A 26,350-nucleotide genomic window follows, 5' to 3' on the forward strand; every position below is an offset into this window, starting at 1 on the left:
AGCTGGCCCTATAAAAGCCAGTGAAGCCAGGAGTTAAGACTGTCCCTCTAGCTCTTGAAGGAGAAGGGTCTGGCTGCCTGGGAGCTGAGAGAGTGTACCTAAAGTGGAGGGGGGGTTGGGCAAAGGCTAGAGGAGCTGGGGGAGCTCCAGCTGGAAACCTCCCAGGCTGCAGGCCTTGTTACAAGCCGGAAAGGGTACTGGGGTTACAGAGGGGCAACCTAAGGGTAGGCAGAGGCAGCAGGTCCAAACCCCCCTGGCTGGTGATGAGTGGCATTGACACTGCAGTCTGTCCCAGTGAACAGGGGCTAGATCGAGACTGGCAGTAGCCATAGTCTAAGGCGAGAGGGGGGATAGAGGATGGGGACTCCCCAGGGAGGGGAGACTCAGATCTGTGGAGGTACTGCCGGGGGCAGCATCCTGGCCTGAAAGGGGTACCGGGGTCCAGAAGGGACTTGGGTGCCACAGGGGTGACTCCCCGCCTCGTGACACACGCCACCTCAAAATGGGCTGAGGAAAAAGTACTTTGTGCTGGCCAAAGATTTTGAGTACTTGTATACCCACCCTCCCCTGAGCTCGCTGGTGTGTCGGCGGCGAACGAGAAGGTTTCCTTCTCCAATGAGAAGGTTCCCACCGCCTCTGCTCCCCAAGACCAAAGAAGTGAAGTCAAGCATAGAGTTTATCGGAGCAGTTCTTGCTTCCATGCGAGCCAAGGCCTTCCTTCTGGATGCGCTCTTTCAGGCTATGGTGGATCTTTTTGCCCATGTAACGACACATCCAATCACCACGGCCCACACTTGCCTGTGGCTGACGGGCCACGTGGCAGCATGCACGTACATGGTCAGGCACACCCAGCTTCAGCTGTGACCCCTGCAAACGTGACGAGCAAAGGCCAACATTCCCAGCAAGCCCTCCCTAGACCGAGCAGTCACAGTGCCAGACCTCATCCTCTTGTCCTTGAACTGGTGGCTGAATGCCCAAGTCAGTGCTATAGGGAGTTCGCTTTGTGTACCCATCACCGTTGCTCACCTTAGTCTTGGAGGCGTCCGATCTGAGCTGAGAAGCCCACCTAGGCGATCTCAGTACTCAAGGTCACTAGATGCAGCACAATTCTTCATATCAACGTCAGGAATCTTAAGGCGGTGCATCTGACCTGTCAGGCATTCTTACCCCACCTGAAAGGCAAGGTGGTCCAGGTCCTCACTGACAACATGGCTGCGATGTATTACATCAAGACAGGGCAGCGCCAAGTCCTCAGCTCTGTGTCAAAAGACGCTCATCCTCTGGGTCCTTTATGTGCAGAACACCATCCCCCTTGTAGCCACTCACTCACCAGGAATATCCTGGCAGATTGCCTCAGCAGGACCTTCTGCTCTTGCCACGAGTGGTCCCTCCTTCCAGAGGTGGTCAACTTGATCTTCTGATGGTGGGGGATTCCACAGGTGGACCTGTTTGCATCCAGGCAGAACAGGGTATGCCATGTTTTGCTCCCTATACAGTGGAGACAAGGGTTCCCTGTCAGGTGCCTTCCTGGTATTGTGGTTGGGAGTGTTGATGTACACCTTTCTGCCAGTGCCGCTTATCCACAGGGTCCTGTTTAAAGGTGAAGCAAGACAGAGTGTGGGTCATTCTTATTGCTCTTGCCTAGCCTCACCAGCCCTGGTTCAGCATGCTGCTGAGTCTTCCTGTGGCCAACCCATTGCATTTACCTCTCCATCCAGATCTGCTCTCCCAGAACCATGGCAATCTGCTGCACCTCAGCCTGGCATGGCTGCACCTGACGGCATGGCTGCTCCATAGCTAAGCACAGATGAGCGAGAGTCCTTTTTGGGCAGGAGAGAGTCCTGCAGCAGGAAGCCTTTCACCAGAATACCTATGTGGCCAAGTGGAACGGCTTCACATGTTGGACATTGGACAAGAACATTCGTCCCAAGGAGGTCTCGTTGCAGGACATCCCGGACTATTAGCTGCATCTAAAGCTCCAGGGCTTGTTGCTGTCTTCGGTCAAGGTGCCCTTGGCGGCCTTTTTTGCATTCCACCCTCCACTTCATGGCAGCTCTGTCTTCGCCAATCCCATAACAGCACAATTCCTGAAAGGTCTAGAGCACCTGTACCCACACGTCTGAGACCCAGATACCCCATGGGACGTGAATCTAGTGCTCTTAAAGCTCATGGGCCCTCCTTTCCAACGCCCTAGATTTCTACTCCTTTCCTGGAAGGTGTCCTCCTTGGTCAGTATAACATCGGAACGGCGGGTGTTCGTGATCAGGGCACTCATTTCAGAGCCACCCTATACAGTCTTCTACGAGGACAAGGTCCAGCTGCGCCCGCATCCAACTTTTCTGCCCAAGCTTGTTTCCCAGTTCCACACGGGCCAGGACGTTTACTTAACAGTCCTCTGTCCGAAGCCTTACGCATCAGATGAGAAGCACAGGTGGCATCAGACAGGCACTGGCCTTTTATAGCGATAGAAAACGGCCATTCCGTAAGTCAACGCAATTGTTTGCTGCTGTTGCAGACAGGATAAAGGGCTGCCCAGAGAATTTTGTCTTGGATCACGGCGTGTATCTGTCACTGCTACAGCTGGCGAAAGTGCTCCCACCAGCAATTGTGATTGATCATTCTACTAGAGTGCAGGCGTCTTCAGCGGCTTTCCAGGCACAGGTGCAGAGTCGAGATTTGTCAGGCCACCAACTGGTCTTTCATCCATACATTCGCATCACACTATGCACTGACTCAGCAGGTGCCAGATGATGCTGGCTTTGGCAGAGCTGTACTACAAGCTGCACGATAGTGAACTCCAAGCCCACATCCATTGATACTACTTGAATCATCTAGAATGGAATCGCCATGAGCAAGCACTTGAAAAAGAAAACAGTTACCTACCTTTCGTAATTGTTGTTCGAGATGTGTTGTTCATGTCCATTCCGTTACCTGCCCTCCTGCCCCTCTGTTGGAGTTGTCGGCAAGAAGGAAATGAGAGGGCATGGGCCAACTGCGCCTGATATACTGTGGCATAAGGGCGCTACAGCTGACCTTATGGGTACTACTAAGGCAAAAATCTCTGACGGGCACTCACACATCTAGAACGGAATGCACATGAGCAACACATCTTGCAGAACAGCAGTTACGAAAGGTAGATAACTATTTTATTCAGTGGTTGCCGTAACAATTGAAATATAACATTATCTTCAAGAAATTCTATTTCACTATTTCTTAAAAGCATGTCCTCATACAGCACTAGTATTTTCCTCTGAAAGTTGTTATTGCTGGTTTCCCAATTTTCATCAGAAGTGGATATAGTCTCTGTGGAACTGGAAAATGAGGCACATCCTCTCAGTTCAGGTGATGTCCTAAGAGTAAGTTTGTACTAGTCTATAAAACCCACCAATAACTTGAAAATATAACTATCAAATAACAAGTATGAGACAGTTCCAGGGTACATGGGAAGGTGCTTATCGGTTCTGTTGATATTTGAAAATTTTAAAGACTGAACATTTATTTATCTTAAACACTCACCACTTCAATTTAAAAAAGTTGGCACTTTTTAAATAATAAACACATACTTCAGAAATGTAATTGTTTTATGCATACACATTTGGACAGCTATCTAAATCAAATCTTGAGTCAGATATCTAGAATTAATCTAATAAAATGTTAATATTAAACAAGTTTTTTTCCTCATCTATCTTGTTAAATCTGCAGGTCCCAAAAGGAAACTAAGATGACACAGTTCTTTGGGAACAATTTTACTGAAGATAGATGGCGTAAAGCAGCATTAAAGAATGCTTTTTCTTTATTAGGCAAACAACGCTTTGAACATTCTGCAGCATTTTTCTTGTTGGCTGGTCACTTGAAGGATGCAGTTGAGGTAATGAAATAGTAGATTCTTCTGTTGGTTTAAATAGTTCTGATTTTATGAAGTTTTTAGTCATTTCTAATTTTTTTTGTCTCCTAAATTTACAGATATCTTCTTAAATAGGTTTATAGTGCATCTGAAATTTGTCATCTAGTGTGACACAACTGTTGGAAATTCTCTATATCTGTACCTTGTGATTACTGCACCTTTGGGTCATTATTGAAGAGCTTCTTACACAGCGTTAAATTGTTTTTTTGTTTTTTATTTTTTCACGTCACTAGTGAAGCTTTGATGCACAACTATTTCTGATCTTTGTACTTGGATATAAAAATGTTTTGTTTTTATCATTTCTCACCTAATACTAAGTTCAAGCTCCAATTGATTTCTCAGTAAGAGTACTGGTAGGCAATCTGCCCAATTACTGTTGCTTTTAAGCTTCCAGTGATCTATCATAAGGAAACCCAGGAGGTGATGGATCTGGGAGGGTCCTTGGGTGCTGCTGTAGTCTGGTTCCAGAGCAGAGAGATCCCTTTACCAGGAAAAAAGCCATCTGGCTGAATAGTTAGGAGGGAGGTTGGTGGAAAGTGAGGATATATCTAGTTTGTCTAGTATAGGTTAGTACACAGCATGGACAACTTGATGAATTGTTGTGTGCACATCTCACTGGCTAGCTGAACTCAGGGCTGGTCTACACTACGGGGGAAAATCGATCTCAGATACGCAACTTAAGCTACGTGAATAACGTAGCTGAAGTCGAAGTATCTAAGATCGAATTACTCACCGTCCTCACTGCACGGGATCGATGTCCGCGGCTCCCCATGTCGACTCCGCAACTCCGTTCGGGTTAGTGGAGTTCCGGAATCGATATAAGCGCGTTTGGGGATCGATATATCGCGTCTAGATGAGACGCGATAGATCAATCCCCGAGCAATCGATTGCTACCCGCCGATACGGCGGGTAGTGAAGACGTAGCCTCAGTCTCCTGTGAATCAAAGGTACAATGTCATGTCAAAATTCTGTAAATGCTGTTATGACAACATCGTTTTAAAAAACAGTTTGTCCATCCAGCATCATGCTGCAAGATTGTATGGAGTGAATGTATGGAGGGTAAATGATATGCTGGAACTCTAAACCCTGCATACATTGCTAAGTGACACTTTGCTATTATCACATATTTGCAGTTGCTGTCAGAGTGTTTGCAGAATTGAGCAAAAATTGACACTTTCAGTGAAACCATATTTCAGCAGGCTCATTTCACATTTTTGTCCTGTCATAAAATCATGTATTCTTGCTGGTGGCCTTTTAACCTAAGGAGAAATGAATATATAGTCTCTTAAAAAAATATCATGTGTTTATGGCTTTGTTTTTTCAATTAGGTCTGCCTTGAAAAACTGGGTGACATTCAGCTGGCTCTTGTAATATCAAGGCTTTATGAGTCAGAATTTGAAGCATCTAGTATGTATAAATCCATACTGCAGAAGAAAATTTTGGGAAGTGCCTTTCCTGGTAAAGAAAGCTCATCAAATATGCATTGTGACCCTTTTCTACGAAGTATGGCTTTTTGGATTTTGGAAGATTATAGCAGGGCTCTTGATACTCTAATTAAGCAATCTGCTGGAAATGAAGAAGGTAAGAGTCTAAATATGTTAGCTATGAAATTAGTTCATAGTATTTCTGCACTTAAATTTAGTCCACAGTTTAAGGTCTGTTTTGACTTTAGTGGACTCCTGTAAAGCCAAAAAGACCACTTGATGCCTATTTTATTGCTTACCTTAAGTGGGGCGGAAAAAAGGCCTTGTCAGTTTAAATGTTTGTAAAAATATGTTGATGTATTGTTGACAACTATATACTGTAACCATAATGTGCATGAATGGGGAAGAATGCATTTATTTACATTACCATTTAACATTGTGAACATGTCAGCTCCACTCAATGTAACTGGAATTAATCCTGTGACAAACTACTCTTGAATTTTAAAGAAGCACCAAAGTCTTGTTCTTCAGCAATTTTTTAACAGCAATTATAAAGTGAAAATAATCAAACTTAATTGCCCACTTCTTTGTGACCCAGAACCATTTTCCTGATTGCTGCAGAGTAGAGCTCCAGAGACAAGATGATTCTTAGATTGTGTGGGTAGTCTTGTCTTATCAGGAAATGTCTACCACAGGGACACGAGAATTGGGAAGTTGTTGTTTGGTGTGGTGGACTCATATGGACTCCTCTGAGTGTCCCATGTACGCTGTGTGCTAGCATTCATTGGTTTAAAAGATAGTTCAGACTAACTTCATACCTGTTAAATTTGTGGCCTTTTAAGTCCACCGTTAGATCCAAGGGTAGATTACAGCCCAAGTCACAAGGCTTCAGTGTAAGGAATTTCAAATGCACCGACACCCTAATGGTCACAGGACAATGTCTTGATCTCAACTATGCTGTTGAAAGCACCTTTTGAACTAATGATGATTTCATTTCATAAAGTCCTGTATTTCAGGCTGTAGTGGCTGATAAAACTGCATACCAAGTTTTACAAAGTGGTTTCCTAGTTTCTTCCTAAAATGCTGATGTAAATCCACCTTAATGAGGCAGTTATTCTATCATTTGCCAATATCCTTCTTAGGTTCTTCTCTGTAGTGTTAAAAGAGCATGTGTTTCTACTTGGTGTGGACTTTGGAAGTTCTTTTGCCATTTTGTTTGACTCTCAATACATTCAACTGCCTCTAAGAGGGCAGGTCTAAATGTCTAGTTGAATGTATTTTGTAATGTTGTGGTCTGACAGATCTGTGATTAGGTCATGTCATGGCTTCTGCTATCCAAGACAGTAAGGCTTTGCTGGCCAGCATCAACTCGGTTCTAAGCTAGGCAATGCCTTGCACATACTGTGTTCTCAGTATTCCAGTGGTATTGCATTCATGTTTAGACCTTATGGCTCATAAAATAACAGAGTAAAATGGTCACTGGTCTCTGATATTACTTTAGCGTTGGACTTAACACAGAACTGATATACCAGTGCAAATTTAATTTCTTCTAGTATGATACTGCTATTAATATATATAATTTTGTATAATTTTTATACATTTGTACTTTTATACATATTTATATAGAGAGATATATAAATATAAAAATGTAAACATTATCAATGTAATTGTTTATGTACTATAGTTGTCATAAAACTGTTTAACAACTTGTTTTAAGATGTGCTTTTTGGAGTTGTCTTTCCTGTGAGGAACAGGATGGATGAAAAACCACATCTACTTTATTTTTTCATTTTAGATGTTAACATGATCTTTGGTAAGACATACTGGAAACTAAAGGTTACAGTTTAAATTGTTTGTTCTCACATTACAAAGATTACACAGCTCAGACTGACATGAGGATGCTGTATGCTCTTATAGATGGTACAAAAATCTAGGATTCAGAGTTCTAATTACTGCAGCCAAACTGATCTCACTGTATGAAAAAGAGTAATATTTCTTCCAAACTATGGGCCAAATTCTGCTCTCATTCAAACTAGCACAGCTCTACCATTCACTTTGAAAGCAGTCAGATCTGGCAATAAATATGTGTTGCTGTACTTTGTCTACAAACAGTTGTTGCTCTTTACTGCTAAAAATTGAAGCAATGGTGAAAAGGGAGAAACAGCAAAATTAAAAATACATAGCTGTCCTATATTAATTATATTGGTCATACAGATTTCTAATTAGCTTATGAACTGGTAAAAGGTAAAGATTAAAATTCAATATGCATTATTCTTCTGTGTTGTGATTTGTCTCATTTCTTTACAGATGAAAATGGTGCTTCCCCAAGTTGTGATCCTGCAGTGTTCAACTTTTATAATTATCTAAGGACACATCCTCTCCTGCTGAGACGTCATTTTGGCTCTTCTGAAACATCTTCAACACGCATTTGCCTAACTGTAGAAAATGGACTGGCAGACAAAATAAATTTAAGTGAAAGAAGATTGTTTTTCACTACAGCACATGCACATTTAAAAGCTGGCTGTCCCATGTTGGCTCTAGAAGTGTTATCAAAAATGCCAAAAGTGGTCAAGAAGTCAAAGCCTTTTTGTTCAAATTCTAGTTTAATGGACACTAATAAAGATTTTTCACCTTCTTCACCAATAAGGTTAGAGACCAAGGAAGATAAAGTTTCCATTGTTGATTGGGCACAGCCAGTACTAAATGGTTTGGGATCATTTTCAGATTGTTCATCAGACAAACAGTCAAACTCTGCTCTTTCTTTTGATTGGAGTCAACCAAGTCTAGTATTCCAAGATGAACCGTTGGAGCTAAAGTGGGAAAGTGACAAAGATGAAGACAGTGAAGATTCTTCTCTTGTAATGAAAGAGCTGAAACCTTTGCAGAAGATGACAAGTGAAAAGCTAGATGAAACTAGTTCTAACTACTCAGAGTCTTTCAGTGCAGTTGATGACAATTATCTTTTAAGTCCATCAGAAGATGTGATCTCAGCACAGTTGAAGTTTAGAGCATGCTTGAAGATTCTCACAGTAGAGCTTCGTACACTATCCACTGGTTATGAGGTAGATGGTGGGAAGCTGCGGTACCAGCTTTACCATTGGCTTGAAAGAGAAGTTGTAGCTCTTCAAAAAACCTGTGACTACAGTGCAGAAGTAGAGGAGGTTCAACCTGGAATTAGAGTGACTGTTGATGAAGTTGCATTAAGTGAAAACACTGAAGAATTATCTGACCAATCAAAAGCTATGCTGCAGAGAGAGAATTTTCAGAAAAGGCGACAATGGCTTCTAAAATACCAGTCACTCCTGAGGATGTTTCTTAGTTACTGTATACTTCATGGATCTCATGGTGGGGGGTTGGCATCCGTGAGGATGGAACTGATTTTGCTTTTACAAGAATCTCAGCAGGTATATGCTTTCATCCTGTTCCACAGGGTATGTTAAATACCAGGTTAAGATATTAATTGTCTAAAAACATGCACGATGTTAAACTTTTTTCTCTTCCATGCTTTAAAATTAATAATGAATAACTGTGCTATTACCTCTTACATCGCAATAATTTTATAACATAAAATTATGTAGGAATTCATGCAAATATAATTTACTCTTTCTAAATAATTTGTCCTATCAATTGGACTTAAAGTACTTAACTAGACTATCTTAACCTAGAAGTAAGAAGTTACAGCTGCTCAACTATAATTTTTTTTTAAAGGAACAGTCAATACAAACACTTCCTAGTCCTCTTCCAGAACAGAACTCTATACCTCTCCTATTTGCCTGCACAGCCAGTGCCAAAACAGTGGTGGCCAGTCCATTATTGCATCTCAGCAACCTGACTCATGATATATTACATGCAGTAATAAACCTTGATTCGCCACCTCACCCAGATATCCAGAACAATAAGGTAAGTATTTTATTATAATAAGGTAAGCTCTTACATTTTGCACACTTATACAGTTTGCTTAAAGCTAACTAGCAGATTCTTTGATAGCTTGGAAACATTTTATGTCTAACTAAAATTATAAATAAATAAATTAATGCAGTGCATAGATATGTTGCCTGTGCTCTGCACCTTTTTGAATTAAAATTGCTAAATCACTGGAAATAAAATACTTCATTCTATTGATAGTGGGCGGCTACTGTGACATAGTGAGCGCCTCACTTACATGGGAGTTGAGGTAGATCAGCACCTCTCAGGATTGGGCTCTCATGTGATGTCTGCAGAAGAGTATGAATTTTTGAAAGTGTTGTACAATACGCAGTTCTTCTTCGAGTACTTGCTCATGTAGATTCCGTTCTAGGTGTGCGCGTGCCCACGTGCACTGTCTTCAGAGATTTTTGCCTTAGTGGAATCCATAGGGTGGGCTGTGGTGCCCTGTTGAGTACAGCACCTATGTGCTGGTGTATAGGCACTGCCAATCCTACGCCCTCTCAGTTCCTTCTTAAGTCACGTGAAGTTTGGTCAGAGCACTTTGACTTGCAATCACAAGAGCATTAGCAGTTCTTGAGCAGCCCATTATCTGTCTTCTTTGTACTTAGTTAACTTTTACTGTTGGGTAGTTAGAGTCCCCATTGGGACTTTGCCTCGGAACAGGGCTGCTCCATTCCCACGGCTTCAAACCATGCTCATTAGGCAACAGGCCAGTGCCTATTAGTGATCCCCATGACACATCTCTGAAGTGCTTGGGGGAATCCCATAGAAAGGACAAGTGCAGAATCTGTAAGAACTTTTGCCGTAGAACCCAAAAGGAGTGGCCTGAGGGCCCTCCTCATGGAGGCTGTGCTTTGTCCTGTGTCAGAGCCCTCCTACTCAGATCCTACGCTGATCACCTCGGCATTGGTGTGGAGCGCACCGCCAGCACCGGGCTCTGCCCGGCACTGTTCCCCCTCACTGATGCTGAAGAAGCAGCACAAAAAGAAAAGCCCCCCAGCACTAGAAAGGAAAGGGGCCTTGGGCAAAGGACCCATGTCAGGCCATGTGCCCGCCCCGGGGTTTCATGGGGATACTGAGATCTGACCCCCCAGGTCAGCCAGGGATCCATCTCCTATTCCCAGGCGTAGCAGGGACCCCAGCTTCTCCTATGGCCCTCGTTGCCTGATGCAGCCCTGACGGCTAAGGAACAAACAGACCGGCCAGGTGCTGGACCCAGCTAAGGCCCCAAGGCCAAAGGGCAAGCTGATCATAGGGCAGGGGAGCACCCTTGGTTCCCAGACCACAGGCATAGATCCCCGTCTCCATGGCCTAGAACCCTGGCACAGTATTCCCATCTCTGGCCAGAAGGCCCAGGTCCCCAATGCTGCGCTTTTCCCCTATGACACATGGGACACCAGATTCAAGGCCCCGGTCCCCTTACTGCCAGTACCGAAAAGCTTCCCGTCAAAGATAGCCATGGCGCAAGTCACCCTCGCCCAGATGGTCGCCCAGATGTCGGTCCCCGCTGGGACAGGATCGCTCCCAGTCACAGGATTGGTCTCCGCCCCCCCGTACTGCTCATCAGGCAGGCACTGATCCTCACCCTCATCTCGCCAGTTGCTGACCAGGGTCAGTTGGCAGACTCAGACCTCGAAGGCTCCACCCTGGTCACCGTAAGGGCAGTGGTTGAACTCAGACCAGGAGTTCAGCCCTTCACCAAAGAGGGGTGATTTGCCACCAACCCACGAAGCTGGCACAGTGCCTGCAGCGACGGCATGGCAGCAGAGACTGTGCCCTGCTCAGTGGCCCTACTGGAACCTGTGGTGGGATTCCTGTAATGCCGGTCCTGTATTCCCATCAGTCTTCCCTGGCAGCCTTGGACATACTGTCCCTGGCACTATCAGCACCAGGGTCGGAATACGGTACCAAATCCGACATAGGGGCAGTGCATTGGACTCCAACCCCTAAGAAGCAGTCCCTGGAGAAGGAAGGAGAACCCCGCCCTTCCTCCAGCAGTGCACTTGTTGTCGTCATCATCTCCAGGCAAAACGGTGGCAAGTCCTTCCCAAATGGGCAGCACCTCCCCCTCAACAACTTCCAGGAGCACCAGGCCCTCCTTAAGAGGGTGTCTACCAACTTGAACTTAAAAGTTGAGGAGGATGTGGAGGAATCTGATGACCTCTTTAATGTATATCCTCCTCCACCCTGGCCCGGGTCATGCTGCTCGTCCACTCAGGGGTCCTTAAGATTGCTAAATCGCTGTGGCATATCCCCTCTTCAATACCACCTACTTCTAAGAAGGCGGAAAAGAAGTACTACGTCCCTGCAAAAGGGTTCAAATATTTATACGCACACCCTCCAGCGGTGTCACTGGTGATGTCTGCTGTTAATGAAAGGGAGAGGCACGGCCAATCAGTGGCATGCTGAAAAACAAAAATGCCAAGAGACTGGACTTATTTGGCAGAAAGATTTATTCAACAGCCAGCCTGCAATTTTTGGTATCTAACCACGAGGCTCTGTTAGGCTGGTACAATTTTAACCTGTGGAACTTCCTTGGCAAATTCAAGGAGGCCCTCCCACAGGACTGAGCCTAAGAGTTCACTGGTTTGGTGGACGAAGGCACAGCGGTGACAAGGAGGGACCTTCAGATGACCTGGGACGCAACTGACTCAACAGCCAAGGTGGTCACCTCTGCGGTGGCCTTGAGGCACAGCTCCTGGTTGCTCTCCTCTGGGTTATCCCAGGAGATGCAAGCCACTATACAGGACCTCCCATTTTAGGGGACGGGGCTCTTCTCCAAGCTCACGGACTCGAGACTCCGTGGCATTAAAGATTCCCATGCCACTCTCCGCTCCTTGGGCCTCCATATTCCTTAGCAGGCCAGGAATCCATTCTGCCCTCTGCTTCCTCCACCTCCACATTCTAGGTCCTGGGGGACTCCCTGGCTGGGCACCTACTGGAAAAAGGATAGAGACAAGGGGTCTTCCCATTAATCTGCTCACCCTCGCCCTTCCAGACACCAAGGAGGCCAGAAGCCGTCATTTTGAGGGTGCACTTGAGGATGACATCCCAGTCACCTCATAGGATCCACCCTTCCACTCTTTCTTCAACCATCTTTGCCCCTTCGGGTCAGCCTGATCTTGGCTGACCTCAGACTGTTGGGTGCTCAAAGTAATATCCTCAAGTTACACTCTGCTCTGTTGTACACCTCCCCCCCACTGCTGTTAATTCACAGAGCCCTCATGAAGATCAAGCAGGACAAGGCGAAGGTGATCCTCATAGTACCGGCTTGGCCATGCCAGCACTAGTTCAGCACGCTGCTGGACCTCTCAGTGGCTGCTCTGTTACAGCTACCGCTCAATCTGGACCTGCTGTCACAAAACCATGGCAATCTTCTGCATCCGAACTGGAGTCGCTGCACCTAGTGGCTTGGCTGCTGCATGATTAAATGCAGAGGTACAGGAATGCTTGGCCAGTGTCCAGAGGGTCCTGTTTGGCAGCAGAAAGCCCTCCACTAGAGCAGCCTACCTGGCCAAATGGAAGTGGTTCACTTGTTGGATCTCAGATAAAGGCATTTGGCCCGAGTAGGCCTCGATGCAGATAATCTTGTACTGCCCGCATTCGCTGCTGCTACAGTTGGGCACAGGTGCCACCTCAGGCGATTTGTGACAGCCCACTCAACCAGGGCACAAGCCTCTTTCGCAGCTTTCCTAGCCCAAGTGCCTATCCAGGACATCTGTAGGGCGGCCACCTGATAGTCTGGCCACACATTCACGTGCCATTATGCACTTACCCAGCAGGCCCAGGATGATGCTGGCTTTGGTAGAGCAGTACTGCAAGCCACTAGACAGTGAACTCCAAGCGCACCTCCATTGAAACTGCTTGTGAGTCACCTAGAATGGAATCGACATGAGCAAGCACTCGAAGAAAAACAGTTTCTTACCTTTTGTAACTGTTTTTTTTGAGATGTGTTGCTTATGTCCACTTCATTACCCACCCTCCAACCCCTCTGGCGGAGTTGTCAGCAAGATGGAACTGAGGGGGCATAGGACTAGCAGTGCTTATATTAGTGCATAGGCGCGGCACTCAAGGGGGTGCCACAGCCGACCATACCAAGACCACTAAGGCAGAAATCTCCGACTATGCACGTGGGCGCGCACACCTAGAATGGACTGGACATGAGCAACACATCTCAAAGAACATCTATGACATGAAGCAGTATATCTTTATGCAACGATAAAATATTTCCGAGAAAACATTTTCTTTTTCTTTACAAGATTCCCTCCTTAGTTGCTTTTGAGTGAGAACTAAATTTAATACCTTCCAGGGTATTGGGCAGTGATTATCTAAGAAGCTTATGAGTGTTAAGCACCAACTCCCATTTACTTTAAATGGGAAGTAGGCACTTAAACCTCCTGGGCACCTTTGCAAAATCCCAGCCTCATATCTTAAAATTCTTATCCTGTGGGATAATGTTCAAGATGTTGTTTATAGGAAGGATAGTATTTGTGTAACTTAATTAACTGATGGTTTTATCAAACAATAAATTAAAAGGAAACCCTTTTTTTCTTCCCCTGTCCCTATAATTAATTTACTTTGCGACAGAATATAAAATATGCGTTTACTAGGACAACAAATGAGCCTGCTCAATGCAATTCATAATAAACTGTGTGTATGTGGCTTAGAACTGCAGCAAAGATCAGTCCAAAAAAACCTAAATGTCACTACAGTTCTTTATTCAAGAGCTCCAGTCTGAGGCAACTGTCAAGAGGCAGCATACTAACAAGTTTGATTGTAATTCTTTTTAGCTGATTGTGTAATATGCTTAATTGTAAAATGCTTTCCAAGTTAGTGGTTCTTAAAACCTCTTTGTGTTTACATACATGATTTTTTGTAGAATCTACATTGTGAAGTACCATAAATATTAGAAACTGAAACTACTCTTGGCTAATAATGCATTTGGCAATGCAGTGTTCTTATTTTTTTTTTATTTAGAACCAGGGCCGCCTGGGGGGGAGGGCGGCAAGTGGGGCAATTTGCCCCAGGCCCTGCAGGGGCCTCCAGGAGAGTTTTTTTGGGGGGGGGCCCTGTAGCGGGATCCTTAACTCGCTCTGGAGGCCCCGTAAAACTCTCATGGGGCCTGGGTTCCCAGAGCTTTTCCGCTCTGGGTCTTCAGCGGCGGGGGGTCCTTCTGCTCCAGGCAGAAGGACCCCCCGCCGCTGAATTACTGCCGAAGCGGACCCGCCGCCAGAAGTGCAGCCAGTCTTTGGCGATAATTCGGCAGCAGGGGGTTCCCCGTTCTGGACCCGCCGCTGAAGGGCCCTGAAGACCCACGGCGGGGAGCCCCGGCTGCCAAATACCGCAGAAGACCCAGCTCACTTCGGCAGCGGTCCACCTCGGTGGCAATTCGGCGGCGGGGGCCCCACTGCAGGTCTCAGGGCACTTGGCGCCGGGTCGGATGGAAGGACCCCCCCGCCACGGAATTACCGCGAAGCGGCGCCCTGCCACTGAAGAACCGGTTCCTCAAATCCTCTGGGCGCCCTGTTTAGAATTCAGTTCTTCAAAACTCAATGTATTATAACTTCACGTACTAAGAACAAGAGTACTGGGCACCTTAGAGCTAACAATTATTGAGCATAAGCTTTCGTGGCTACTACCCACTTCATTCATCACCTGAAGAAGCGACAAGATATATGATAACAGATGGCTCAGGCAGTGGTGCTATAAGGAGGGCTTTGGATGTACGGTCATTGGAAGCGTTTACGGACAGACAACTGTTCGCTCGGGCATGGACTTCATCTAAGCAAGGAGGGAAATAGACTTCTAGAGGAGAGGCTCGCCACCTCATAAGAGAGCTTTAAACTTAGAAGTTGGAGATGGTTGGGAGATGTTCAGGAATCTCCACGCTGGAATTTAACCTGGAGAGGGAAGTAAATGAAGTGAAGGGGATACCCTTGTGGACCAAAGAATGACCCGAGGAGGAAAAGCGTAGTTGAAACTGAGCCTCGGGGACGCTGGTGAAGAAGTCTGTGCACGACGGGGAAAAATGCACTGACGACAAAACGTCAAAATAAAAATGTTGTACACTAATGCGAGGAGCCTAGGGACAATAGATGGAGAACTGAGATACTGGTCAGGAAGTGAAATCTGGATATTATGAAACAGAAACTGGAATAGTACTCATTACTGGAAAAGTACGGTATTGAAGGCTATGTGCGGTTTAGAATAGACAGAAGAGAAGAAGTGTGGAGTAGCCTGCATCAATGATGGGGTGAACTAAATGAAATAATAGTGATGGAATAAGATAAGACGGAGTCTGTCTGGAAAAATCACGCTGAGGTAAAAAGCTACTAGAGCTTCCCCTGAAAGATAGTGCTTGGGGTGTGCTACAGACCGCCGGACTGATTTGGATATGGATAAGAGACTCTCTTAATGTCTTATAAGAAACACAAGGGGAAAGGTGTGATTATGGGAGATCTCAACTTCCCGGATATAGACTGGAGGACGAGTGCTTGCACAGAATAATAGGGGGCAATTTTCTGGATTGTGATAGCGGATGGATTTCTTCATCAAGTAGTTGAAGTACCTACGAGAGGGATGCCATTTTATTTGGTTTTTGGAGTAGTGAGGACCTCGTAGAAAATGGTGGTAGGACAACCTTGGTTCGAGTGATCATGACCTGATTCAATTCAAATTAGAGGAAGGATAAACAAACTAGATCTGGGATTAGGTTTCGACTTCTCGGGGCTAATTTTAAAGAGTTAAGAGGAAATTAGTTAGGGAGTGGATTGGACGGAGGAACTTGGTGGATTATGAGGAGGAGGCCTGGAATTACTTTAAGTCGCAGCTGCGGAAACTGTCGGAACCTGCATCCAAGAAAGGGGAAAAAAACCATGGCAGGATTGTAGGCCAAGATGGACTGAGCAAGCAAACTCAGAGAGGGATTAGAAAAACAGAAAGCTACAGGGAGGGAAGAAAGCGGGTTAGCAAGGGAACTACCTAGTGAGGTCAGAACGTGTAGGGATAAAGTGAGGAAGGCTAAAACGCGTAGAACTGGACCTTGCGAAGGGAATCAAAACCAATAGTAAAGTCTACAGCCACATAAGAAATAAGAGAGAAAACAAGAAAAGAAGATGGGGCCGCATAACACTGAGTGGAACGGAAGTTTAAGGATAACCCTAGGCATGGCCCAATATCTAAATAAGTACTTTGCCTCGTCTCGCTAATAAGACTAGTGAGGAAGTTTAGGGACGAGGAGGGATTACAAACGGGAATGTGGATATGGAGGTGGATATTACCCGCATCTGAGGAGAGGCCACTTGAACAGCTTATGGACAAAATACGGAGAACCGACAATCTCCACCCGAGGATATAAAGAACTGGCGCGTGAAATTGCGAGCCCGTTAGCGAGAATTTTTAAGCAATCGTAAACTCGGGGGTTGTGCCGTACGACTGGAGAATGGCTAACGTAGTTCCTATTTAAGAAAGGGAATATAAAGTGATCCGGGATTATAGCCGTTAGCTTGACGTCTTCGTGTGTAAGGTCTTGGAAAAAATTTTAGGAGAAAGTAGTTAAGGACATTGAGGTCAAGGTAATTGGACAATTGCAACATGGATTACTAAAGGTAGATCGTGTCAAGCAACTGATCTCCTTCTTGAGAAGGTGACGGATTACTTAGACAAGGAAAATCGGAGACTAATTTACCTCGATTTCAGTAAGGCGTTTTGACACGGTTCCGCATGCGGGAACGTTAGTTAAATTGAAAAACGATGGATGAATGTGAAAGTTGTAAGGGGGATAAGGAACTGCGTTAAGGCAGACTCCAGCGGGTCGTACTGAAGGGTGAATGTCAGGCTGGAAGGAGGTTACTAGCGGAGTCCCTCAAGGATCGGTTTTGGCCGATCTTATTTAACTTATTTATTACTGACCTTGGCACAAAGAGCGGGAATGTGTTGTTAAAGTTTGCGGATGACACGAAGCGGGGGGTGATTGCTAACACGGAGAAGGACCGGGATACGTATTTCAGGAAGATCTGGACACCTTGTACACTGGAGCTAATAGTAATAAGATGAAATATAATAGTGAAAAGCGCAAGGTCATGCATATAAGGATAATAAGAATTTGATATACTTGGGACGCATCAGTGAAACGACGGAGAGGAAGAAGGACCTTGGTATTGTGATAGCAATGACTGAGCCGCCAAATGTGAATCTGTTAAAAAAGCAAATGCGTTTAGGATGCATCGGGCGAGTATTTCCAGCAAGGAAGAAAGAGGTGTTATGCCGTTATATACGGCGCTGGTGAGACCCCACCTGGAAATGGTGGCTGTTCTCGGAGTCCCATGTAAGAAGGACTGAATCAAACTGAACGGTTCAGAGCGGCTAACGAGATGATCCGAGAATGAAAATCTGCCTTATAATAGGAACTCAAAGAGTTGGCTTTGTTTAGCCGGCCAAAAGAAGGCCCGGGGATATGCTTGCTCTATATAAATATATCAGGGGAAAACGTTAGGGAGGAGAGGAATTATTAAGTTAGTACTACATTAGGCACGAGGACGAATGGGTACAAACTGGATATTAGGAAATTAGACTTGAAATTAGACAAGTTCTAACACATTAGGGAGTGAAGTTCTGGAACGGCCTTCGAGGGAAGTAGTGGGGGCAAAAGACTTATCTGGCTTTAAGACTAAGCTTGATAAGTATATGGAGGGGATGTTAGGATGGAGAGTTAGATTGGCAATTGATTTTGGATTATCGGCAGATAGTCTGCTCAAGGTCGTGAGGGGATGTGGATGGATGGGAACTGAGTTACTGCAGAGAATTCTTTCTTGGGTGCTGCTGGTGAGTCTTGCCACAGCTCAGGTTAGCTGATCGCCATAATGTGGGGTCGGGAAGAATTCCTCCAGGCGGATTGGCAGAGCCCTGGAGGTTTTTCGCTTCTCTGCAGCGTGGGGCATGGGCGCTTGCTGGTGACATTCCCTGCAGCTTGTAGGTCTTCAATCTCATTTGAGGATTCAATAACTCGTCATGGGTTCGGGGTTGTTATAAATGTGTATGGGTGGTTTGTGGCCTGCCTTGTGCAGGAGGTCAGACTAGATGATCATATTGGTCCCTTCTGACCTATGAGTCTATGAGTCTAAGTGGGCTGTAGCCCACAAAAGCTTATGCTCAAATAAATTTGTTAGTCTAAAGTGCCACAAGTACTCCTGTTCTTTTTGCAGATACAGACTAACACGGCTGCTACTCTGAAACTTGCTCATCTGTGTAGCCCTGTTGCTTTCAAACCTTGTGTTTTCAGGATTGGACTTTCTCTCTAATTCACTGTGGGTCCCCCTAGTCAGTATTGTGAATTAGCAAAATTCAGTTCTAATGGCATAGCTAAATTGCTTTCTGAACTGTTAGAAATATATCACCTGTTTCTGTTTTAAATGTATTATATTAAAAGTTGCTGCCAGATATAACTTAATTATTGGTCACTTTCTTGGCATAGAAGGTGACATAAATGCAGTATCAGAGACTTCCATTTGGGACTAGGCATACAATTTTTGTCACATTCTTGGTGGCTTTGTCCTGCTGAAGTATTTTAATGAATGAGAGTTTTACATATCAGGGAGTAGCCATGTTAGTCTGTATCCACAAAAACGAGTCCAGTGGCACCTTAAAGACTAAGAGATTTTTTTGGGCATAAGCTTTCTTGGGTAAAAAAACCCACTTTTTCAGATGCATGGGTTCAGACTCGTTGTTGTTTTTGAGAGTTCTACAGTAATATAAACAAATGTTCAATTTGTAGTGTAATCTGTACTGTAAATACTTTGTCTTCCAGATACATGTAATGCATACTTTAGCAGCATCACTCTCTGCCTGCATCTACCAGTGCCTTTGTGGTGGCCACAGCTACAGGTAAAGAACTATGGAACACAGCCAGGACACTATCTCAGTATACTAACAGTTTAATATATAGACAGTGCACTTAAAAACTGTCTATGTAGATCTGTCATATTGGGAGTATTGTGCATTAGCCAAATGTAAACAAATTGCAGTGTTTATGTAAACATAGCTTGCTGTTTCTTTTCCACAGTTCATTACAAGCAAACCAGTTCACTGGAACAGTATATCAGACACTGCTGCTTACCCAGCGACATACTCTAAAAACTACAAGCTTAGATGAAACTGTAACTCCCAATACATCTCCAGCTCAATGGCCAGGTACCTAGTAGTGAATTCCCCCCCCCCCCATCCTCTTTTACTTGCAGATATTTAACTACAGTTTGAGCTTTTAAACAAATACTAGGAAATTGTTAAATATCAGATAACATATTGCATACTAATCGCTTGTTTTTTAACAGATTAAACAGTCTTCAACATTGAAATTAAGATATAAATTGAATTATATATTGCTTTCTTGCACTAAAAATTGTACATGTCTATAGGGATATGTATTTGCTTTATAGGTGAAGCTGATAGCCTCACTTGAAGATGAGACTGCTCAACAGTTCCTGTTATAAGACTCTGTTTTCAATTGCTTATAACTTAGCCAAACTTCAACTATTCAGACTGAAACTTGCCATGCCGGATGTCCTTCTCATGCTGATTTTTTTGGAGGGGGGGAGATAGTTATAATTTAGGAATTTCCTACAAATATTCCATAGCTAACCCTTCACCGAATGACGTAGGAAAGGGTCTTTTGGGGGGGGAGGGAGGAGGGAAGCATGCAATTATGTAACTTAAGATTTTAACATACTGTACAAGAGGGCTGAATAAAGGTTGCATGGGCAACCTGAATTCTGTCATTTCATAACTTTTGAATGCTTGATTTGAAAGTTATAAAGTTCTTTTAACGTAGCTTTTTGCTTATGTTTGAGTGGACTACCGATTAATGACATGTTTAATACACAAATCTGTACAAGAGTACTAAAATGCGAAAGCTAAGTAAATTTTATTTCCTTCTGGAGTCTTTTAATATAGGTAACTTTCATTATTCTTTAATGTCTACGTTTTTGTTCGCCAAATAAATAAAGGATTCATGCATTTGATTATATCATGCATCTTTGATTATAAACCAGATAGTATTTACCTCTATTATTTTTATATTTTAGGAATAACAGCTCTGATACATCTTTTGAATTCTGCCGGTGAGGAAGCCCAGCCAGGACTCACAGTTTTACTTTGTGAAATTCTAACAGCAGTCTATCTTAGTCTCTTCATTCATGGTCTAGCAACTCATTCCAGCAGTGAATTGTATAGAATTGTGGCCCATCCTTTTAACGACAAAATGTGGTCTGCTGTCTTTGGTGGAGGAGCTCATATTCCTAACAGAGGACAGATGCAACAGACGACAAAAGCTGGTTAGCTTACACTTTTTTTCTTTTTAATTACCTCTTTCAGGTTTTTTAAATATTTCAAAAAAAAAACTTCTTGATTACCACACAAAATAGCTTGTGTTGAGTAGAAATTCATTGTGTACCTTACTCTAGTTCATATGCAAAGCAATGTATTCAAAAGACAATGCAGTAAATTGCTCTAACACTTAGTGGAGCAGTTGTTTTGTAGACTAGAATACGAGAGGGAAGTGAATGGTAATGAAATGCACTTCTGTGAATTTTTAATCCTATAAAAACAGCTTTAGGGTTAATCTTCTTCTATACTACTTTTTCAGTTATGCCAGATTGTAGAATATAGAATATTAAAAATGGTTCTTGCAGAGCTCAACTTTTGACTCTCTCCTGACACAATAGCCATATCTGTGTTCCTTTATTGCAAGTACAGTGTATGTTTTTTCTCTTTGGCAGGTAGGCACTTCTCTATGCCTAGCCCACACCAGGTAGTAGTGTTCTCTATGGAATGCGTGGGGTTTTCCAAATCTCTTACTGCCATCAGTACTCATAGTCCTACCAAACATGCAGGCAAGATATTACCTTTAGTATTTAGGGCTCTAAAACCAGTTTGCATATATAGAAATATAAAATCAGTAAAGAAAAATTTCTGATCGCAAGCCATGAGCTTGAATTTAAAAACTGATAAATTTTTTTGGTTTAATCCGCAATTGGATTACACTTCAAAAAAATTGACACATTTGTAGCATTTTTTGCTATGCTTTAACTTTTTTAAAATACAAAAATAACTAATTGCTCAGACCATGGTTTGGCAACATCAGAAGTGTTTCAAATCTTTGTTTATGGAGGCTGCTTGTTTTGCATCAACTGGATATATAGGTTATGATGAGTATGGATTTCTAAGTGTTCATCCAAGACACCAAATGTGATATTTTCTCACTTTTTGGTATACTTAAAATATTTTAATAACTATAGAGAATCCTTTAGACTAGCAAACAAATAATGAACACTGTAAGTACATGAATTCTAAATTGTCCTGATATCGATTGATTTCTTTTTTTAAAATACATTTTTCTTTAGTGCAAATTGTTAGTTTATTGATACAGAGCTTAAGATAATTGTAAACTTGATATTCATGTAAATGTCTTGATAGAGCTTTATAAATGTAAATATACATATTTTAGTGACTTACTATTGCAAAGGCTCTTGTCTAGTGATTCGGAAAAGTTATATTGCAGAAGTTATGAGGTTAAAAGTGTAACACTTGGAGGGGAAGGCATTTTGATTAAGTCTTATTTAACTCCAGTGACTGACTGACATTTTGGAGAAAGCACGTTGAGCCTAACATTCTGTCACTTGGACTAAGATGTGAGAGGACAGTTACTCTGAAATCCTGAAAAAATCTTGCAACAAAGTAGATACTCCTGACTCTCATAAGTTGCAAAAACAAAAAATCCAGAAACTGTTCTGAAAAAAGGCATTTCTTGTACATAGTGATAATACAAAAAGCACAAGTCCAATTTCTAAAAATCATTTGCAAATGACTGAAATACAACATGATTAAATAACAGTTGTATGTAGGGGAAGAAGAAAACAAAGAAATCAAGCACAAAGTACTGCTAAAATGGGGGGGAGCCAAAAGGAAGATTTAGGTGGAAGCAATGTCTGAGTGGTGAATACTAGCTATCTCCATCATCTGACATCACTAGATGCCAGAGAGATGTTAGTCAGGCCACTTTATCCAGTCACCACTGACTCCCATTCAGCTTTCCTTCTGGATTGTTCGGTAACTTTCAAGTATATTATCCAATAATTATGCCTATCTTTTTTTTTTCTCTCATCACTTCCCTTTTTACGTTTTATGTTAAGCTTTCACTCACAGATTAAAATTAAGACTGTTTCTAGTATTAAAAAAAAAAAAAACTTCTCAGGTATGCATATAAACTTTTCATAATGGCATACTAGTTCAACAAATGAAACACCTGGGTTATTTTTCTGAAAATGTTTTTTGAGAACGCTGTCAACATTTTCCTTCACGCAAATGAAGGATATCAAAAGACAGTTTCTTATCTCATGGAAAGAGTTGCGGTAATGGGCGAACTCATTCTTTAAGGTTAGATGGTGTCCACATGAGCATCACTCGTAATCAAACTTTAAGCTTCATCTTGGTTCCTCTGGATCGTCCAGAGTTCATAAAGAAATCAGACTTCCAAAAAGACTTCTGATCCTCTGAGAAATGTGGAGTATGCATTTTTCCTTTGATATTTGTTCAAATGTTTGTCTGACTTTGAGCATTTGTCTGAATGTGGATACTGAGCTCCCCATAACTTCAGTTCAATATTTTCCATGTCCAAAACATGTATCTTTATGGAATATATTTAAGCTGATGTGGGAAAAGTTTTTTCAAGTGTTCTTTAAGATCTCAGAGCTAGTGACAGAAATAAATGTGTAGTTTTAAATATCAGTTACATTTTAAAACAAATTTTAATGTTTATTTTGTTCATTTTCCAAGAATAATATTTCAAAATTCAGATTGCCTTGAAATAGTTTACACCCTAAGCACATAAAGCAGTATCCTCACACTACTTTAGGTGTTTTGAGTATCACTTTTCACAAAGGAAATAGACTCCTTAATTCCGTTAAGATAGAACATATTTTTCAAATATTATTTTTTGAGATGCATTTAATGGAAGTTTACATATCTTGGCATGTTTCCTTCCCCTGGGAATTGTTGCTTTTGTATATATAAAGCATTAGTCTTTCAGTTATCCTTCATGATAAAAGGGTAGGTGAAAAAATATGATACATTTCCAGGACTATTTAGAGAGCTTCAGTCTAGTTTCCTGAATAATTTCTGACTGAATTATATGCAACTTACATAGAGAAATAATAATTTCTCCATAATGAAATTTCTGCAGAGTAATTTTGATACTTGCTTTTGTTTTACAGCAGTTAGAAATCCATACTTCATTTCATGTGCTCAGTTGCTATAGAATACTACTGTAACTGAAAAACAAAGAATTTTCTCAAAAATCAAGCCTTTTGTCGGAATGATTTTTAACATTAATTCAAATAGTCATTTTGGACTTCAGATAAGTAAAATTGCTTGTTGCAATTTGTCTCCACAAACTAAGGAATGATAATGAAAATTTTGCTGTTTGCTGTCAACATGATAAAATTCAGATTGAACATTGAGTGCTAGTGAAATCCTTAGTAGCTTGAAATATGCTTGGTTCATAATGCTTTCTTTTTATTAAACATTTTTAAAACATTTTAAAGACAGTTCTGTGATCCCAGATACCTATCCATCTTGTCTTGTAGATTAAATGGAGCCACTTCACTGTTATTCATCAGGGTTTACTTTTGCCATCAGTTCTCAAATGTTGTGACGTGCTAGAAAATGAACTAACAAACTTCAAAACCAGAAAACATTTTGAACATTAAAATGATTCCTTTAGTTTATCACTGAACCACAAAACATTGTTCTCAGAAAACTTTTCAAGAAACTGTTTGGCAAGTTAAGGGGTTGGAAAGGAATGTGAGTACCTCCTTTGCCAGTCTGAGGAAAATGAAAAAAGACGTCATCCTTTGTTGTGACTCTTTGCCTCCACAACCACAAGACTTCAGAGAACCGGGTCCCTCACCAAGCTGTTGCAACTCTGTGAGGAGTCCACACTGCAATGCCAGATTTGCCATCCCTTCAGACCTAATGCATGTGTATAAAGCAAGTGCCCATGTGCACCAGCAGTACCAAAACCACCATCATGAAACACTATCCAAATTTCTCATAAATTATTTTAATTGAACCTGTGGTTCACCCCCATCCCCAAGTCTAAAGTGTTTAAGATCCTAGTTATCTAAAGCTCTCAGACCAGTTTAAATACTGGGATTTTTAGCAACTTTCATTTGTTGAGACCAACCATGTTGGTGGAGTTAGGTGGGAGGAGAGTGGCAGAATAGAGAAGAGTAGGAACTAAATAGGGAGGCGTGTCTGCCAGTAACTGAAATCAGTTACCAGAACTTGGTGATTTACTGCATAAATGACCTGTAGTACCACAAGGCTGGGTTTGAGATAGACTGCTCTTGACCTTTAGAGCAAACCCACGTTGATTGTCTACACAATGTTAGTAAAACTGATCCTCATAATAAGATGATTATATATGTGTATGGTTCCCAGCTTCCTCCTTGAGGTGAACTTGAGATTTCATACTGATCAGTCTATTCATTTTTCCTCATGTTTCCTCTTCTGAGTCCCTCAAGCACTTCTTGGACATTGTGGCCATTATGTACTACGTGCACAGAAACCAAGAGTTTTGGCAGTCGGACTTCCTCTTTCTGCTTTTGGATGGGGCGGGATGGGGAAAGACATCTTCTGTCATACTCAAGTGGCTATGTACTTCATATAAATATACTTTGCAGAAGGACTGTGAGTGGTGGGGACAAGAGGCTGCCTTCTGAAAGTCATACCTTATTCTATCAGTCTCTGTGTCTTGGGCAGATGAGTTGTCTTCTGGATAGCAAACTGATAATCAATGAACATTTTTTCTATTTATTATGGGACTGATGACACTACATACCAGACAATGTCCTCTAAATTCCCATGTAAGTTATTCCTACTCTCATTTGTGCTGGTTGTTGCCAGGCATAGTCCAGATTCCTGATGGGGGTGGGGTGGAGAGGGACTCTGTGGAAGCTGCTGAGGACAGGAGAATTTTGGTTTTAATTTGTAAATTCACTTTTTGCAAAAAAGATAACCAGTCTAAGGGTCCCTGCCAGGTGCTGTTCAATTTTATAGTCTTGATTGTTTTGAGGGAATGGAGTCTTTGGCTAAAAAGCAGACTCTAGCAAGAAAGGGAAGTACTACAGGAAGTTGCTTAGTGGCAGATAGGGAATGGGACTTCTTGAGTCAGAAAAATAGGAACAAAGGTCCAAATCCGCTGTTTGAGACAAGAAATCCTTCTTTTTTCCAGAAATAGTAGTAATTTTCGATGGTTGGTGTACAGCCAAACAAAAGTATTCTGAGTCACCATTGATTTTTACACTGGGCAGCATGTTGCCAAACTGGAAACCGTCCCTGTACCAATTCATGGTACTCCATTGTTACGTTTTAGTGTAACTTCTGTACTGTAATCTAAAGTAGGACATCTGGATTCACAGACTGTTTTTTGTGTTTGTTTTTTTTAAATCTGCTTCCTATTTTAAATTTGCTTTTAAAAAATATTGTAATTTTTTTTACCTCCTTAAGAGTGCCATTTGCTAACTTGTCTCAGTATTGTAAATTTAATTTATTGGGCATTTTCTCACATTCTGAGTATAATAAAATTAAGTTCAAAACCACAATCTCAAATTTCTTTTAAATTGACGTACTTTGGCCTGAAGCTATCTATACACACTAAATTTGAGTTCACTATTAAAAGTTGCTAATTATTTAAGATCCTAAATGATATGTAATCAAGAGAGAGAAGATGGATGATGTATTATCTTTTATTGGACTAACTTCTGTTGGTGAGAGACACAAGCTTTCATAGCCTGCCACATAAATGATTTTTAAAAAAAAATCCTTATGAACTTGAAGGATTATCAAATGATTGTTTTGAGAATGTACAAAAATAGGTCACACATGGTGTATGTCTCAAGTCACCTATATTTAGTTAAAAATCATTCTAAATTCAACTCTCTAAAGTACCAGATGAGTGACCAAGGGCTAGCTGGCAAAGTGCTAGAGAATGATTGAGGAAAATGCCACCACAGATTATCAGAAATAGCAACTGATAATACAG

At 42.3% G+C, this 26,350-nt stretch overlaps 1 protein-coding gene across 3 annotated transcripts in view; it reads left to right on the plus strand.

Annotated features, from left to right (window-relative positions):
- The window catches only part of DMXL1 (Dmx like 1), a 145,359-nt gene that overhangs the window by 77,527 nt on the left and 41,482 nt on the right, over nucleotides 1–26,350 (plus strand). For 2 of the 3 annotated variants that reach the window (XM_032799667.2, XM_032799669.2), the window contains 8 exons: nucleotides 3,703–3,868; nucleotides 5,233–5,485; nucleotides 7,636–8,732; nucleotides 9,037–9,228; nucleotides 19,061–19,137; nucleotides 19,316–19,443; nucleotides 20,334–20,582; nucleotides 21,027–21,140. In XM_032799667.2, coding sequence (XP_032655558.1) covers nucleotides 3,703–3,868; nucleotides 5,233–5,485; nucleotides 7,636–8,732; nucleotides 9,037–9,228; nucleotides 19,061–19,137; nucleotides 19,316–19,443; nucleotides 20,334–20,582; nucleotides 21,027–21,140 — 2,276 coding nt within the window. The remainder of the gene's footprint in view (nucleotides 1–3,702; nucleotides 3,869–5,232; nucleotides 5,486–7,635; nucleotides 8,733–9,036; nucleotides 9,229–19,060; nucleotides 19,138–19,315; nucleotides 19,444–20,333; nucleotides 20,583–21,026; nucleotides 21,141–26,350) is intronic. The other variant, XM_032799668.2, reaches the window with a different exon arrangement.

This window comes from Chelonoidis abingdonii, chromosome 6 (assembly GCF_003597395.2).
Source record: "Chelonoidis abingdonii isolate Lonesome George chromosome 6, CheloAbing_2.0, whole genome shotgun sequence".
NCBI lineage: Eukaryota > Metazoa > Chordata > Testudines > Testudinidae > Chelonoidis > Chelonoidis abingdonii.